Source organism: Ornithorhynchus anatinus, chromosome 5 (assembly GCF_004115215.2).
Source record: "Ornithorhynchus anatinus isolate Pmale09 chromosome 5, mOrnAna1.pri.v4, whole genome shotgun sequence".
Taxonomy (NCBI): Eukaryota; Metazoa; Chordata; class Mammalia; order Monotremata; family Ornithorhynchidae; genus Ornithorhynchus; species Ornithorhynchus anatinus.
Window position 1 is genome coordinate 88,239,800 of NC_041732.1, and position 16,206 is coordinate 88,256,005.

At 42.9% G+C, this 16,206-nt stretch overlaps 1 protein-coding gene across 3 annotated transcripts in view; it reads left to right on the plus strand.

Moving 5' to 3' along the window:
* The window catches only part of CDH19 (cadherin 19), a 157,346-nt gene that overhangs the window by 103,868 nt on the left and 37,272 nt on the right, over positions 1-16,206 (plus strand). For all 3 annotated transcript variants that reach the window (XM_029064360.2, XM_029064357.2, XM_029064358.2), the window contains exon 9: positions 14,190-14,311. In XM_029064360.2, coding sequence (XP_028920193.1) covers positions 14,190-14,311 — 122 coding nt within the window. The remainder of the gene's footprint in view (positions 1-14,189; positions 14,312-16,206) is intronic.

Genomic DNA, 16,206 nt, shown 5'->3' on the forward strand with positions numbered 1-16,206 from the left:
GCTTCCACAGGGTCAAGGGACAATTTTGAAGGCATTTGGTCTTAGCTCTGTGTCCCACCAGAGATGGTTGGGTGTGCCAGGAAAATCACAACTCTCCATTTGCCCCACCTGCCTCTCAGACAGAAATCACATGCCTTGACCTTTTCTCGTGACTGCAATTACTCATCTCCCCACACTTCCTCAAGGTAGATTGGCTTTCCTCTGGCTCTCCCATAATCAATCAGTGATGTATTTTTTAGTACTTACTGGGAGCAGCGTACTGTGCTAAACTCCTGGGTGAGTCCCCTACAATAGAGTAGGTAGACCCAATCCCTGCCCACAAGGAGCTTACAGATTAAAATTATTTATTCATTTATGCATTTATTTATTCATTCATTTATTATCTTTATTGAGACTAATTAATTCAGTATAATACAACACTAACTCATAACTAATATAATAATAATAATGATGGTATTTGTTAAGCGCTTACTACTGCTACTAATAATAATAATAATGTTAAGTGCTTACTATGTGCCGAGCACTGTTCTAAGCGCTGGGAGAAATACAAGGTAATTAGGTTGTCCCACGTGAGGCTCACAGTCTTCATCCCCAATTTACAGATGAGAGAACTGAGGCCCAGAGAAGTCAAGTGACTTGCCCACAGTCACACAGCTGACAAGTGGTAGAGTGGGGATTAGAACCCATAACCTCTGACTCCAAAGCCCTGTTCTTTCCACTGAGCCATGCTGCTTACTATGTGCCAAGCACTGTTCTAAGCGCTGGGGTAGATATAGGAACATCAGGTTGTCTCATGTGGGGCTCACTGTCTTAATCCCCACTTTACAGATGAAGTAACAGAGGCCCAGGGAAGTTAAGTGGCTTGCCCAAGGTTACACAGCAGACAAGTGGAGAAGTCAGAATTAGAACTCACAACCTCTGACTCCCAAGCCCAGGATCTTTCCACTGAGCCATGCTGTTTCTGAATATCTTTATTCAATAGCTCTAAATATTTGATAGATTTAATAGTTAATAATATAATATTGATATTATACTAATGCATTTATATTAATATCCACCTCCTGTTCACTGTAGCCAGGGAACATGTCTATCAACTCTGTTATATTGTACTCTGCCAAGTGCTTAGTACAGTGCTCTGCACACTGTAAGTTCTCAATAAATGCAATTGATCTGCTGATTAATAGACTAGAGCAGAACCTGGGTCAGCTGTATTTTCTCAAAGAGAGGACCATAAAGCCCTCAGAAGGATTGCCAGAAGAAGAACTGAGAATCATTGTGTTATACTTGATGTGAAAGTCACTATTAGATATGCATCAGCTGGACTTTGTCCCACTATGATCAAAGCAGGCAGGTGTTGCTTTCTATCTAAAAATCCAATGAAAATCCACTCTAAACCTCCCACTACTAGCGTGCTCTCTCCTGTGAGAGAGGTCTGTTTGTCAGCATAGGCCAAAGCATCCCCAGATTCAAAATTTAAAGATGTATAATGATCATTAGCAGAGGGAAGAAAAATGAAGAGAAATTGAAGGAATCCATCAAGACAAATTAAGCCCAATGTTCTGCTTGTCCTTAATTTATGTCCATGATAAAGGTGGTAAAGTTCATTTTGACATGATTTAAAAGTACATGAAATGAATTTATTTTGCAAAAAAGTTGAGCCCTTCTCTCCTAGCTAATCACCTAATATTTAATATTTGAAATGCTGAAATTTGGAAAATCCACAGGTAGTATTTGCTCTGGTTCTAAATTTACATGAAAAGTCAATATTCTTGTTTGCTTTCTTGGCTTTTATGGAAGCTCTTAAATAGAGATTTGTCTTATTTCTCACTTTGTTGGACACTTGGCAGGTGAAATGGCAGAGTGGAAAACATCTTTGGCATATTTTTTGTCAGGCGCTGAATAGTGCTATGGAAACACTGTTGGGTGACTTGAGTCAGGCTTCTGAATTTTCTGTTTAACTAAACAATAAAGGATGAGAGAACAAATGTTTCAATGGAATAAATGTCTCCTACAGCAAAATAAATGCCAAGGCTTTCAATGTCAAGGGAACAAAGAGATATGCATTAAAAAAAAAGCACTAAAGCTTTATTCTTTGGGTAGATAGGTGACCCAATTCATTACTTATAATGTCACTTTAATATGACTATTTGAGAAATGAACATTTTGGTTGGCTTTGAAAATTAAGTTTCTTTAAATGACCCTTTATTATTTGTAAACATACATAATAATAATTATAAGCTCAATTCTTTTCCCTGTTTGTCGAAAATGATCTTGACAACCTATGAAGAGAATTTAACCCAATTTAAGGGTAAGAGAAAGGACTTTGGTTCTTGGCCTTTCTCTTACCCTTTGACATAATGTCCAGACAGCCTTGTTCAGACTCATGGTACTATTGAAACAAGGGCTGAGTGTGGGCCAGGGGCTTGGGAGTGGTTGTGTTTCACTAGCAATTTAGCCATCAGGACACCTAGCTCGAAATTTGGTCATAAATGTCCAGTGCTTAGAACAGTGTTTGGCACATAGAAAATGTTTAGAGAAGCAGCGTGGCTCAGTGGAAAGAGCCTGGACTTGGGAGTCATTCATTCATTCATTCAATAGTATTTATTGAGCGCTTACTATATGCAGAGAACTGTACTAAGCTCTTGGGATGAACAAGTCGGCAACAGATAGAGACAGTCCCTGCCGTTTGACGGGCTTACAGTCTAATCGGGGGAGACGGACAGACGAGAACAATGGCAATAAACAGAGTCAAGGGGAAGAACATCTCGTAAAAACAATGGCAACTAAATAGAATCAAGGTGATGTACAATTCATTAACAAAATAAATAGGGTAACGAAAATATATACAGTTGAGCGGACGAGTACAGTGCTGTGGGGATGGGAAGGGAGAGGTGGAGGAGCAGAGGGAAAAGGGGAAAATGAGGGTTTAGCTGCGGAGAGGTAAAGGGGGGATGGCAGAGGGAGTAGAGGGAGAAGAGGAGCTCAGTCTGGGAAGGCCTCTTGGAAGAGGTGAGTTTTAAGTAGGGTTTTGAAGAGGGAAAGAGAATCAGTTTGGCGGAGGTGAGGAGGGAGGGCGTTCCAGGACCGCGGGAGGACGTGACCCAGGGGCCGACGGCGGGATAGGCGAGACCGAGGGACGGTGAGGAGGTGGGCGGCAGAGGAGCGGAGCTTGCGGGGTGGGTGGTAGAAAGAGAGAAGGGAGGAGAGGTAGGAAGGGGCAAGGTGATGGAGAGCCTTGAAGCCTAGAGTGAGGAGTTTTTGTTTGGAGCGGAGGTAGATAGGCAACCACTGGAGTTGTTTAAGAAGGGGAGTGACATGCCCAGATCGTTTCTGCAGGAAGATGAGCCGGGCAGCGGAGTGAAGAATAGACTGGAGCGGGGCGAGAGAGGAGGAAGGGAGGTCAGAGAGAAGGCTGACACAGTAGTCTAGCCGGGATATAACGAGAGCCCGTAATAGTAAGGTAGCCGTTTGGGTGGAGAGGAAAGGGCGGATCTTGGCGATATTGTAGAGGTGAAACCGGCAGGTCTTGGTAACGGATAGGATGTGTGGGGTGAACGAGAGAGACGAGTCAAGGATGACACCGAGATTGCGGGCCTGAGAGATGGGAAGGATGGTCGTGCCATCCACGGTGATAGAGAAGTCTGGGAGAGGACCGGGTTTGGGAGGGAAGATGAGGAGCTCAGTCTTGCTCATGTTGAGTTTTAGGTGGCGGGCCGACATCCAGGTGGAGACGTCCCGGAGGCAGGAGGAGATGCGAGCCAGAAGGGAGGGGGAGAGGACAGGGGCGGAGATGTAGATCTGCGTGTCATCTGCGTAGAGATTGTAGTCAAAGCCGTGAGAGCGAATGAGTTCACCGAAGGAGTGAGTATAAATGGAGAACAGAAGAGGGCCAAGAACTGACCCTTGAGGAACTCAGGTGTTATGGGTTCGAATTCTGACTCTGCCACTTGTCAGCTGTGTGACTGTGGGCAAGTCACTTAACTTCTCGGTGCCTCAGTTACCTCATCTGTAAAATGGGGATTAACTGTGAGCCTCACTTGGGACAACTTGATTACTTTGTATCTACCCCAGTGCTTAGAACATTGCTCTGCACATAGTAAGCACTTAACAAATACCAACATTATTATTATTAACAAATGCCATCATCATCATTATTATTATTATTATTATCATGTTGATATTTAGCATTGTGTTAAGCAGTGGGATAGGTACAGTAAAATTGGATCAGAAAAAGTCCCTGTCCCACCTTGGACTCTCATTCTAAAGGGAGGAGAGCAGGTATTTAAAGATGAGGAAACTAAGGCATAGAGAAGTTAAGTGACTTGCCCAAGGTCACACAGCAGGCAGGTGGTGGAGCTGGTATTAGAACTAAGGTCTCCTGACTGCCAATCTTGTGATAGTTCCCCAAAGCCATGCTGTTTCCTTGACACAGAGAAGCAATGTTGCTTAGTTGATAGTGCAGAACCCTGGGAGTCAGAAGGATCTGGGTTCTAATCCCAACTCCACCACTTGTCTACTGTATGACCCTGGTCAGAACACTTAATTTCTCTGTGTCTCAGTTAAGGTAATGAGGTAATGAAGTAAGACTGTGATGCCCATGTTGACATGAACTGTTTCCAACCTGATTATCTCATATCTTCCCAGCACTTTGTACAGTACCTGTCTCTTAGTAAGTACTTAACAAATACCATTTTTAAAAAAAGACATAGCCTTGGGAAGGATCAGAGCCTATGACATTATGGGTCACCCCTGACTTGAAAGTAATTCTCCACTTGAGATAATCCCACATCATCTGACAGGAGAGAAGGAGGGAAGGATCGGAAGGATTGGATTGGTGGGCCCCCAGGAGCTTCTCAGAAGGGAGAGCTGAGTTTCACATAGTAGACATAAGCCATAGTCTGGCCCTTGGGAAGGGGAGAAGGGCTTTCTTCGGTCTGAAAAGGGAGCCCTAAGGAGACTTTAGAGAAATGGGAATGCAGGCCCACCTGCTCACAGGGCAAAAATCTTTCTCCAGATCAGTGTGGATAGGGCACATTGGGAAGAGTCAGAGTGTCCATAGATACAGCCTTCACTGCCAGTAAGTTTGCTGTGAGAGTAGCAGCTGATCCATAAACCTCTTGCAGTATCTCCTGCCTACCTCCCTGAATCCTGACCCTTCCCACTCCAGACCATACTTTACTTGGGTTGGGTTTTTTTAAAATGTTCAGTCCACATTTCCCCAATCCTTGAAAATCTCCATTGGTTGCTTGTCCACCTCCTCAACAAACATAAACTCCTTATCTTTGGCTCTAAAGCACTCTATCAGCTCTTCCTCTCCTATCTTACCTCACTCATTTCCTACTACAACTCAGACAGTGCATTTTACTCTCCTCATGCTAATCTACTCACTGTATGTCATTCTAATCTATCTCAATGCCTACCCTTTTTCCACTTGCTTGGAACTGCCTCCCTCTTCATATACTAGGGACTACCACTCTCCCCACCTTCAAAGCTTCACAGAACTGAAACTTCTGCAAGAGACCTTCCCAAACTAAGTCCTCATTTGCCTTACTTCCTCTTCCTTCTGTGTAGTCCATGCATTTTGATCTGTATCCTTTAATCACTTGATATTCACCCCACCCTCAGACCCACAGCACTTGTGTACATGTCTGTAATGCAGCTGAATGTCTGTCTTTCGCTCTTTACTGTAAGCTCCTGGCAGGCGGGGAAACATGTCTACCAATTCCGTTGTACTATATTCTCCCAAGTGCTTAGGCCAGTGCTTTGCTTACAAAAAGCACTCAATAAATGTAATTGATGGATGTTTCTTCACACTGTCTGGAAGGTCACATGCAGGAGAGGAGAAGAGAGAGAGAAACTTTAGACCGAGTAGTTTGTGTTTCCTTGTAGTTGGTAAAAAAGTCTTTCCATAGCAGATAGTGAGTCTCTCATCGAAGCAGGCTTGCGCTTACTTTTTTCAAAAAATAATGAGAAAAGGCATGAAGGGAGTTTGCACTACATTCTGTGAATCCCAGGAGTATTTGCTGCAGCATAGAAGTTTTAGGGGGTGGGAAATCTGGATTCCTTAATAATATTCATCCCTCAGTCCTGCCTTATCTTTTGTTAAGATATTTGTTAAAGGTTTTCTACGTATCAAGCACTGTACTGAGTATTGGGGTAGATACAGGTTGAACACAGTCCTTGTACCACATGAGGCTCTAAGTTTTAATCCCCATTTTACAGATGAGGAAACTGAGGCACAGAAAAGTTAAGTGACTTGCCCAAGTTCCACAGCAGACAAATGGTAGACCAGGATTAGAACCGAGGCCCTTCTAACTCCCAGACCTGTACTCGATCCACTAGGCCAGGATTCTTCTCTACTTCCAAAGGCACTCCTCACCCTACTGATACTCCCACCTATACTAAGATAATTTTTCAGGTGATTCTTCCCACACTCACTAAGCTTCTCCATCCTGCTACCATCTCCTTCTGAATTCCCTCATTTTCCCCACCCTCCTCTTTGTTCAGTCCCTCCATCACTCTCCTTCCACACTCACATACTTCACTTTCTCTGATTGCAGTTTTAACCTTATTTGTTCTGCTTTTCTTCACTGTAGGTTGTCAGTTTTTGCCTGTCATCTTCTTGCTGCCTGCCTTGTTTTTGTTGTTGTCCCTTAGACTTTGGAGTGTCCTGAGGCTCATTCTCCTGAGCTTAGTTTAAGGGCAAGAGGCCTGGTTTCCTTTGATCTGTTTCAGAAAATGAGAGCAAATAACCAGCCCCAGAGCCTGGAGAGAACAGGAATTTTGATCAGCAAACCTGCAGGATTTATGTTTGGATTGGCCTCTGGCAAACCTCCTTTAGAAAGTTTGAGGCAGAGAGGATCATCCAAAGGCAAATTCATACATTCCTAAGGTGGTGGTGAGATCCACCTTGCATCATAGCAGCCACCCCCATCCTCATCCCTCCCCTTAATAATCATTCCATTTATTGTAAGTGTTGCATTTTCTGGAATCTGGGATTGATATAATGTTATCAGATCAGACATAGTCCTTATCCCATACAGGACTCAAATTTATAGATGAAGAAACTGAGGCCCAGAAAGATTAACTGACTTGCCGAAGCAGCAGCATGGTTTAGTGGAAAGACCACGGGCTTAGGAGTCAGAGGATTTGGGTTCTAATCCCTGATCTGCCACTTGTCTGCTGTGTGACCTTGGGCAAGCCATTTCACTTATCTGTGCCTCAGTTATATCATCTGTAAAATGAGGATTAAGACTGTGAACCCCACATAGGACAATCTGATTATCTTGTATCTACCCCAGTGCTTAGAATAGTGATTGACAAATAGTAAGCACTTAACAAATACTATAATTATTGTTATTATCATTAATATTATTATTATCATAGAGCAGGCCAGTGGCCAGTAGAGTCTTTTTACTCTCAGACCTGCTTACTTGTCAATAGGCTATAATGTCTCCCTTTCCACTCTCTCTGTCTCTATGCACTGCCCCTCTTTGGCCTAATCATTCGTACCAACTGGAATCTCATGATTCCTCTCTGTGGGACTTACTTGGCCCAGAAGAAATTCATGCTTCTGTCCATAGGTTGAAGTGGTGAGGACTCACCTGCAGAGATGAATTTTGCTCTACATAATTTTATCTGTGCTAGTCAGCTTGGAAACAGAAACACAACCTGTGATGAGTCACGGCTGTGACAGTCCATTCATCATTCAGTGCCTGCGGTTGAATATTCACCAAGTGTTTGCTCATGCCTTGGAGACTAGCTTGGTTAAAGCTGAGGAAACTGAGGCACTTCAATGACTTTCCCAAGGTCAGTGAGTCAGTCAGACAGTCAGGATTAAATGCACAGCTGGGCCTCATCAGTTTCTCAAACCCCCAATGCTATCCATTAGCCCGCCAATAATTGACACTAAAAAAGAGGGTTTCTGCCTTGGACATCATTACAGTGATTCATTCAACTGAAGCAGGTCATGTGGGGATTAAATGCTGTTGTTCCTTCTTATTACCTTCCATTCTGAAACTTCACCTAAAAAAAATCACATTAGTCTTTTTTTTTTTTCTTAATTACTATTCCTGAAATGTCATAAGGGAACTTGGTGTTTTAATTACTAACTCAAATTCCATGTTTAATGGCAAACATTGTTCAGATTGCTATGCCTTGAGCAGGGAGAGCACACCTGAGGGTTTGAGAGATGTTGCTGATCACGTCGGGTTTGACATTCATCTCAACTTGGAAAATCCTGGTATAATTGTGTGGTTAACAGGGAGGCAAAATAGAATGAGGCCAGGGCCCCCAGAGAATGCTATCTCCAAAAAAACAAGTCTGAAAGGTCTCTATGACAGAGGAAAAGAGTAGGTGGGCAATGAGAGGGAGGAAAGAGAGGGAAATGTTGGAAAGGGAGAGAAGGGAAAAAGAAGGGGGAGACATAAGGGAAAGATGAAGAAACAAAAAGGGTCACAGCCTACTCACACACACACGTATACTCACAAGAACCCACATACAGATGCACACACATAAAACACAAACACAGAAATGTACAGAAATGTACCTGCATGAGTTTTCCAGGGCTTTCTTTGCCCTTCTGAATAAATTGATACTGCTAATCACTGTTAATGTTGGTATTTGTTAAGCGCTTACTATGTGCAGAGCACTGTTCTAAGCGCTGGGGTAGACACAGGGGAATCAGGTTGTCCCACGTGGGGCTCACAGTCTTCATCCCCATTTTACAGATGAGGTAACTGAGGCCCAGAGAAGTTAAGTGACTTGCCCACAGTCACACAGGTGACAAGTGGCCGAGCCGGAATTTGAACTCATGACCTCTGACTCCAAAGCCCGTGCTCTTTCCACTGAGCCACGCTGCTTCTAGTAGAGAGATAGGGCGATAACTGGAGGGGGAAGTGGGGTCAAGAGCGGGGTTTTTTTAGAATAGGGGAGATGTGGGAATGTTGGAAGGCAGAGGGGAAGGAGCCATTGGAGATTGAGTGGAGATTTGAGAAGGGAGGGCACTCCAGGCTAGAGGCAGGTCATGGGCGAGAGATCGGTGGCAAGATAGACTATCATGCAGGGAATAGACTGTTCATGGGGGACACGTATATGCATGCAGTTTCCTCCAGAACCAAAACATGTGTGGGTAAACACTGGAACTGAACCCTGTGGCAGGGGCGGGGGGACCCCGATCTGGACCACCGTAGCCGGGGCTCTCCCCATGGGGCCTGGAGAGCTGCCTCAGCTATGACTATTGCCTTGAGCACAGCTGGGGAGAGAACTTTCTGCCAGGGCCAACCGTGGTGTTAGATTGCATCATGTGACACATTCATAGGGGAGGTAGCACCATGTTGGGTCTTGGTTCAACCCCTTCAAATCGGGATTGGTAGAACTGAGAGGTGCCCAGATAAATTAGTAAGGCAGCCTAAAATTATCTTATGCAAATTGCACCCTAATTGTGGACTCCTGCAGGGTTTTGGCTAGTCTGACCATAAATTATTTTCCAGGAAAGTACCCAACTCATGGCAGCAGCAGCAATGGGACATGATGTGCTAGAGGGAAGAATAGGGCAGGATAAAAGGGAGAGGAGAAAGAAGAGAAGGAAATTCATGGCTTCCCTGGCACCTCCATCAAATGCCCCCCGCCATCCACCAAGAAAGCAGGACTTTAACCAGTCTCAACACAAATTCTGAGTTTTCTCAAGGGATGCCCAAATCCAGGCCTTCCCTATTTAATGATGGATTTTTCATTTCCATATGCTCTCTGTGTGTCAGTGGCACCACAGTTGATTAGACAGGTCAGCTGTAATTTGGAGGAAGGATGGTAGGTGATTTCATAATAATAATGATGGTATCTGTGAAATGCTTACAATGTGCCAAGCACTGTTTGAAGCACCAAATTTGTCAACAAGACTTGAAGAGGCTGATGACATTCCTGGGAAGGCCCCAGGGGTCAGGCTGTTAGCTCTGGAACATTCAGAAAGCATGCAACAGGAGAACCTCAAGGTGAATGAAAGTCATCAGTACTCCAAATTCAACATATCTAAATCTGAGCTTCTCATCTCCCCTCCTAAACCAACTTCTCTTCCTAATTCTCCCATCTGCTAATGCCCCAGTAGCCTCTTTGTCCTAGAAAGCTCCAACCTTTGGGTCATCCTAGATTCCTTGCTTCTTTCATCTCTGAAATTCCACCAAGTGCTGAATCCTGCTTGTTCTTCCTCTCTTCCTCCATCCCCTGAAACATTGTACCTCACTAGGTACTAGCTCCTTGTACTCAGAATTGTACTTTGTTTTCATTAGAGGTTCAATAAATGTGATTGACTAATTGATATGGGGAGGGTTTGCTCCTCCAGAAAGTATCTGGTTCAAAATCACCATGGTCATGCTAGCAGTTGAAGTAAGGGACTAGAAGTCTATTCTCTTCTCAAGCAGAGAAGTGCAAAACGTGCTGTGCAAAGTCCCCAAGTCTGTGTCTTCCCAAGAAGAAAAGGAAGATACTGGTGGTGGATAACTCTCCTTGGTAGGGGAGACACACTGATCTGTAAAAGTGGAAAGGATTACCAAGGATCTTTATGCAGGGCACTGTGGAGAAACTGAAGAAGCCATATGACCAGCAAAGAGTGTTCTCGATGTCAAGGAGAATGATGCTGCTAGGTAGCACCCAGAACACAAGTGTTCTCTCCCCGAACACTCAAGGTTCTGGGAGATATGATGAAGCTCAGCTAGTGGTCATAGCAGTCCTACCATTTGAGGGAAATGTTCATATATAAGTGGATGCAACATGGAGATAATAATAATGATGATATTATTAAGTTAAGCACTTACTATGCGCGAAGCACTGTTGAAAGTCTGATGGTGTGATGGTCATTGGAGAAGATGTTTCAGATGCTAAAACAACTACACATCACCAGGGGAAAGCTAGGGCAGGATCCATTTGATGAAGAAAAGGAAGATCATGCCTGTGGGAAGTCTGTCCACCTTCATGAGGAGGCCTTTGAACTAGATTTGGTGAGGGATGGAAAGCAAAATGGCCTAGTGGAAAGGACACGGGCTTGGCAGTCAGAAGGACCTGGGTTCTAATCCCATCTCTGTCACTTGTCTGTTCTGTGAACTTTGGAAAGCCACTTACCTTCTCTGTGTCTGTTACCTCATCTGTAAAATGGGAATGAACACTGTGAGCCCCATGAGAGATATGGACTCTGTCCAACCTGATCAGCTTGTGTCTACCCTAATGCTCAGTACAGTGCCTGGCACAGAGTAAGCACATGACAAATTCCATTTAAATAAATAAATAAATAAGCAAACAAATAAATAAATAGATAAATAAATAACAGTTAACCCAATTGGTAAGCAAAATGCACAGCCCTGGTTGTCAGAATGACCTGGTTTCTAATTGCAGCTCTGCCACATGTCTACTATGTGACCTTGGGCAAGTTATTTAACTGCTCTGGGCCTCAGTTACCACACCTGTAAAATGGGAATTAAGAGTATGAACCCCATGTGGGACAGGGACTATGTTGAACCTGCTAAAATTGTATCTTGCCCAGCACTTAGAACAGTGCTTGGCACATATTAAGTGCTTAACAAGTACCATAATTATTATTTTTATTATTATTATTGGAGGGAAGTCTGAATTCTAGAAGAGATTGTGGAAATTCTGGTGTAGTTGCAAACCAACAAGAAGGAAAAAAGAAGGGATAACTCATAAAGTCTCAAAGTACTTATCTCCTTATTCAAGGGGCTTCAAAATAAGAAATGTAGAACATCACTGTTCATCTTCTTCTAGGGAGTAACTTTTGGCCTTGGGAGTATTGATCGCAGTGTTAATAATAAAGGTGTTTTGTAAATTTAGTGCCTTAATTGTGAAATGTTCATAAATACCAGAGCCTAAAGGGAATGCAGAGAGACACTGCGGGAAATTAATTTCCAAAATACCAATTACACCTGGATTACAAACTGCATTGGTCACACCATTCAGAAAAATGAGGTGTGCCCTTAGCGTGGCTCAGTGGAAAGAGCCCGGGCTTCAGAGTCAGAGGTCATGGGTTCGAATACCGGCTCTGCCACTCATCAGCTGTGTGACTGTGGGCAAGTCACTTAACTTCTCTGTGCCTCAGTGACCTCATCTGCAAAATGGGGATTAAATGTGAGCCTCACGTGGGACAACCTGATGACCCTGTATCTTCCCCAGCATTTAGAACAGTGCTCTGCACATAGTAAGTGCTTAACAAATACCAACATTATTATTATTATCAATTCTTCCAGTCCCAGAGAATATACTGGACTGAAATTGCTTTCCAGCAAGTAGGCAAATTAAACAGTAATGCTGTTGATCACAGTGCCAGGGAAGTAGGTAGAGGTGCTCAGTATTTCTCAGAAGATTTTATAGACTACTGAATCAACACCACTGCATGTTCAAAAATTTGTGTGTAATTATTAGGAGAGTTAAATTGGTAGGGAAAGCATAGATTTATTCAACTGGAATTAGCATTTTCCCCCAAGTTTTAGGTATTTGTTATGTTCAAATTTGCTTGAAAATAGGGGTAAGTACCATTTTTGTTCTGATACAGAGTTAAGCAGAAACACATGGATCTTTTTTCTCTGTGATATGTTTATTTCCACATTACAGGAAATGAAACTTGGAGCTAACATTGTCTATGTAGGCTGGCTCAGACAGGACCTAGATTACTTATTGGGCTCCAGAATAGACCTTACTCACTATCTTCACTTACACCTTAGGAACTGGCCAGTAAGCACGGTGTAGGTTTCCAACTCCTCAACACTGTCAAGCTGACTTCATTTTATGACGGGATTGTGGTTCAGGCAAAAGTGAGGGTGTCAAAGGATTCTCCTGGGTATGGGATCCACTGACAGCATAAATAACACCCATCCTGGATTTAATGATTCTTGGAAATACTGGGGTGGTAGTTTTGGAGCAGAGAATCTGGAGCCCAGGGTGGACTTGAGATCCCTGGAATCCACTACAACCCATATCGCCAAGCTCTACTTGGTCAAGCTTTACCCTGGATAAATAACCAAATAGCCAAATAGCCAAGTAGAACATCAGCCACTTGGAGAGTCAAGCTGCAGTTTTTCTGGGTCAGTGGAGTAATTGGTTAAAATTGATTAATATTGATCAATATAAGCCAGGCCTGTTGTCCAGGTCAATGAGTGAAATTCAGATCATTCATTTATTTCACTGAGTATAACAAATATTCTGGTAATTGAACATGGTGCTCTCCAGTTGGGCAATCATAGGTGATAATGGTCAAAAAGTACTAAGAGCCTTCCCATCAGCGATTCAATCAGTGGTAGTTATCGAGTATTCACTTTGCACAAAGCACTGTACTAAGAATTTGGGAGTGTATATTACAGCTGGTGGTAGACACTATCCCTGCCCTCCAGGGAAAACAGACATTAAAATAAATTACAGGTAAAGGAAACAACTAAGTATATTTGGTTGTGGACCTGCTTTAGGGATCATGATGTCATTAGTGTGTAAATCCTTAGGCTGTATGGATTAAGAGCATAGGAGGGCAGAAGGAAGAAAAATGAGGTAGAGAATGAGAGTTTATTCAGGAAATGCTACCTGAATGAGATACAGTATCAGTAGGGTGAACAAATAGCATAGTAGATAGAGCAGGGGCCTGGGAGTCACAGGGTCATGGGTTCTAATCCCAGCTCTGCCACTTGTCTGCTTTGTTGCCTTGGGCGAGTCATTTCACATCTCTGCTCCTCAGTTATCTCAACTGTAAAATGGGAATTGTGAGTGTGAGCCCCACATGGGATAAGGGACTGTATCCAACCTGATTTACTTATATCCACCCCAACGTATAGTACATTGCCCGACACATAGGAAGTGCTTAACAAATACCATAATTAATTGTTATTACTAGGGATTGAAGATGGAGATAGTGATTGTAAGATTTGTAGACAACTTGAAAGGAGGACATCTGATGCATACCCAAGTTTGTGGTTCTGATGGTAGAATATAATTATTAAAGGTGCTAATTTCTCAACTGATTTTGAATCACACTATTTATATAAGTGTAATTTTGGGAGTATAATTATCCAATTTAGGAATAGCTGCACCTCTATTTGTTTTTCCCATTGACTTCTCATTTTTTTGGTATGTATTCATTTTTGGTAACTCTAGAAGTTTTGCATTTTGGAGTATCTTATTCTCCACCTTTTCTTTCTTTGCAGAAAATCCTTGGAAGGTTTCCGAAGTGTCCGTACACATCCGTGTTCTCGATGTTAATGACCACGCTCCTGAATTTTCCCAATACTATGAGACATATGTGTGTGAAAATGCAAATGCTGACCAGGTAAGAAGATATAACATTGCTGAAATGAAGTTCAGTAATACTAGCTCTTCTTCAGTTAAAATCTTTGTTCTTTTCATAGTTCAAAAAAGTTGCATCTATTTCTGCAGTGTTCTACACACAAGAAAGTGAATGGAAAACACAGAAATGTGAAAATCAGATTTCATTCAACTTAAAAAACAAAATTCAGATCAAAAGCCCACAGAACAGCCAGAATCAAGTCAGTCATTGTTCTTGAATTTCTCACCACGACTAAGCACATAGCCCTGAAATTACTAAATACAAGTATCTCTAAAACTGTGTCTTTAGAGGTTGTTAATTCAATGGAAAGGGCATTGTTCTTGCTCTGAGAACCAGGAAACCTGGGTTCCCATTCCACCAGCTTTATCTGCTGCAGGTATACTGGTGGGTAAAACAGAAGAACCACTTGGGACAGCCCAGAAGCTAAGAGGCCCAGCAGGAATCTTGAAAACAAGGGACTATTATGGGTGACAAAGATCACTATGGTTACCAAGGCAACTGCCTGTATGGACACAGTGCTATGGTACAGTATGGGCCCCGTGCTGCTGTCACTTCGGCTAGAAATTCATTCATTTATTCATTCATTCAATTGTATTTATTGAGCGCTTACTATCTGCAGAGCACTGTGCTAAGCACTTGCAGTGTTCCATTTGGCAACAGATAGAGACAATCCCTGCCCAACGACGGGCTCACATCTAAACGGGGGAGATGGACGGCAAAGCAAAACAGAACAAAACAAAAACAAGACAACAACATTGAGATAAATAGAATCAAGGAGATGTACACCTCATTAACAAAATAAATAGGGTAATAAATAATGTATACAAATGAGCATGGTGCTGAGGGGAGGGGAAGGGGGAAGAGCAGAGGGTGGGGGGGAGGGGAGGGGAAGGGGAGAAGAGGGGAAGGGGGGCTCAGTCTGGGAAGGCCTCCCGGAGGAGGTGAAACTACTCTCCTATTACTATATCTATTGCTATAACAACTACTACTATTATTACTAGAGGTAATTCCTGAGAATAGTGCCTTCTCTTAAAGAACTAGGCTGTGATTTACTATGGTGATTTTATATGAAATCATACCTGAGAAAGACTAAAAGAGACCAGAATGGAAATCCGAATAACAATAATAATAATGGTATTTGTTAAGCACTTACTATGTGCTGAGCACTGTTCGAAGTGCTGACAAAGATACAAGGTTAACAGGTCATCCCACATGGGGCTCACAATCTTAATCCCCATTTTCCAGGTGAGGCAACTGAGTCACATAGAAGTTAAGTGCCTTGCCCAAAATCACACAGCTGACAAGTGCCAGAGTTGGGATTAGAACCCATGATGTCTGACTCCTAAGATCGTGCTTTTTCCACTAAGCCACGTTGCTTCTTAGGCAAAGCAATTAAAGGTCAGCAGTGAGATAGATGAAATTGAGGTACAGCTAGAAGGTTAACATTAGAGGAATGAAGTGTGCAGGCTGGGTCATAGTAGGAGAATAGCAAGGTGAGGTAAGAGGGGCCAAAGAGATTGAGTACTTTAGAGTCAATGATAAGGAGTTTCTGTTTGATGTGGAAGTGGATGGGCAACGACTGGAGTTTCTTGAGGAGTGAGGAAACGATTTGAATTTTTTAGGAGAAAAATGATCTGAACAGTAGAGTGAAGTATGGACTGGAGTGGGAAGAGACAGAAGGCAGGGACGTCAGCAAGGAGGTTGATATAATAAGGTAGGATAAGATAAAACACTAGATTAATGTGGTGGCAGTTTGGATGGAGAGGAAAGGACAGATTTTAGCAATGTGTGGAGGTTGAATCAGCAGAATTTAATGTTGAATTGAATATGTGGGTTGAATGAGAGAGAAGTGTCTAGGAAAATGTCAAGGTTATCGG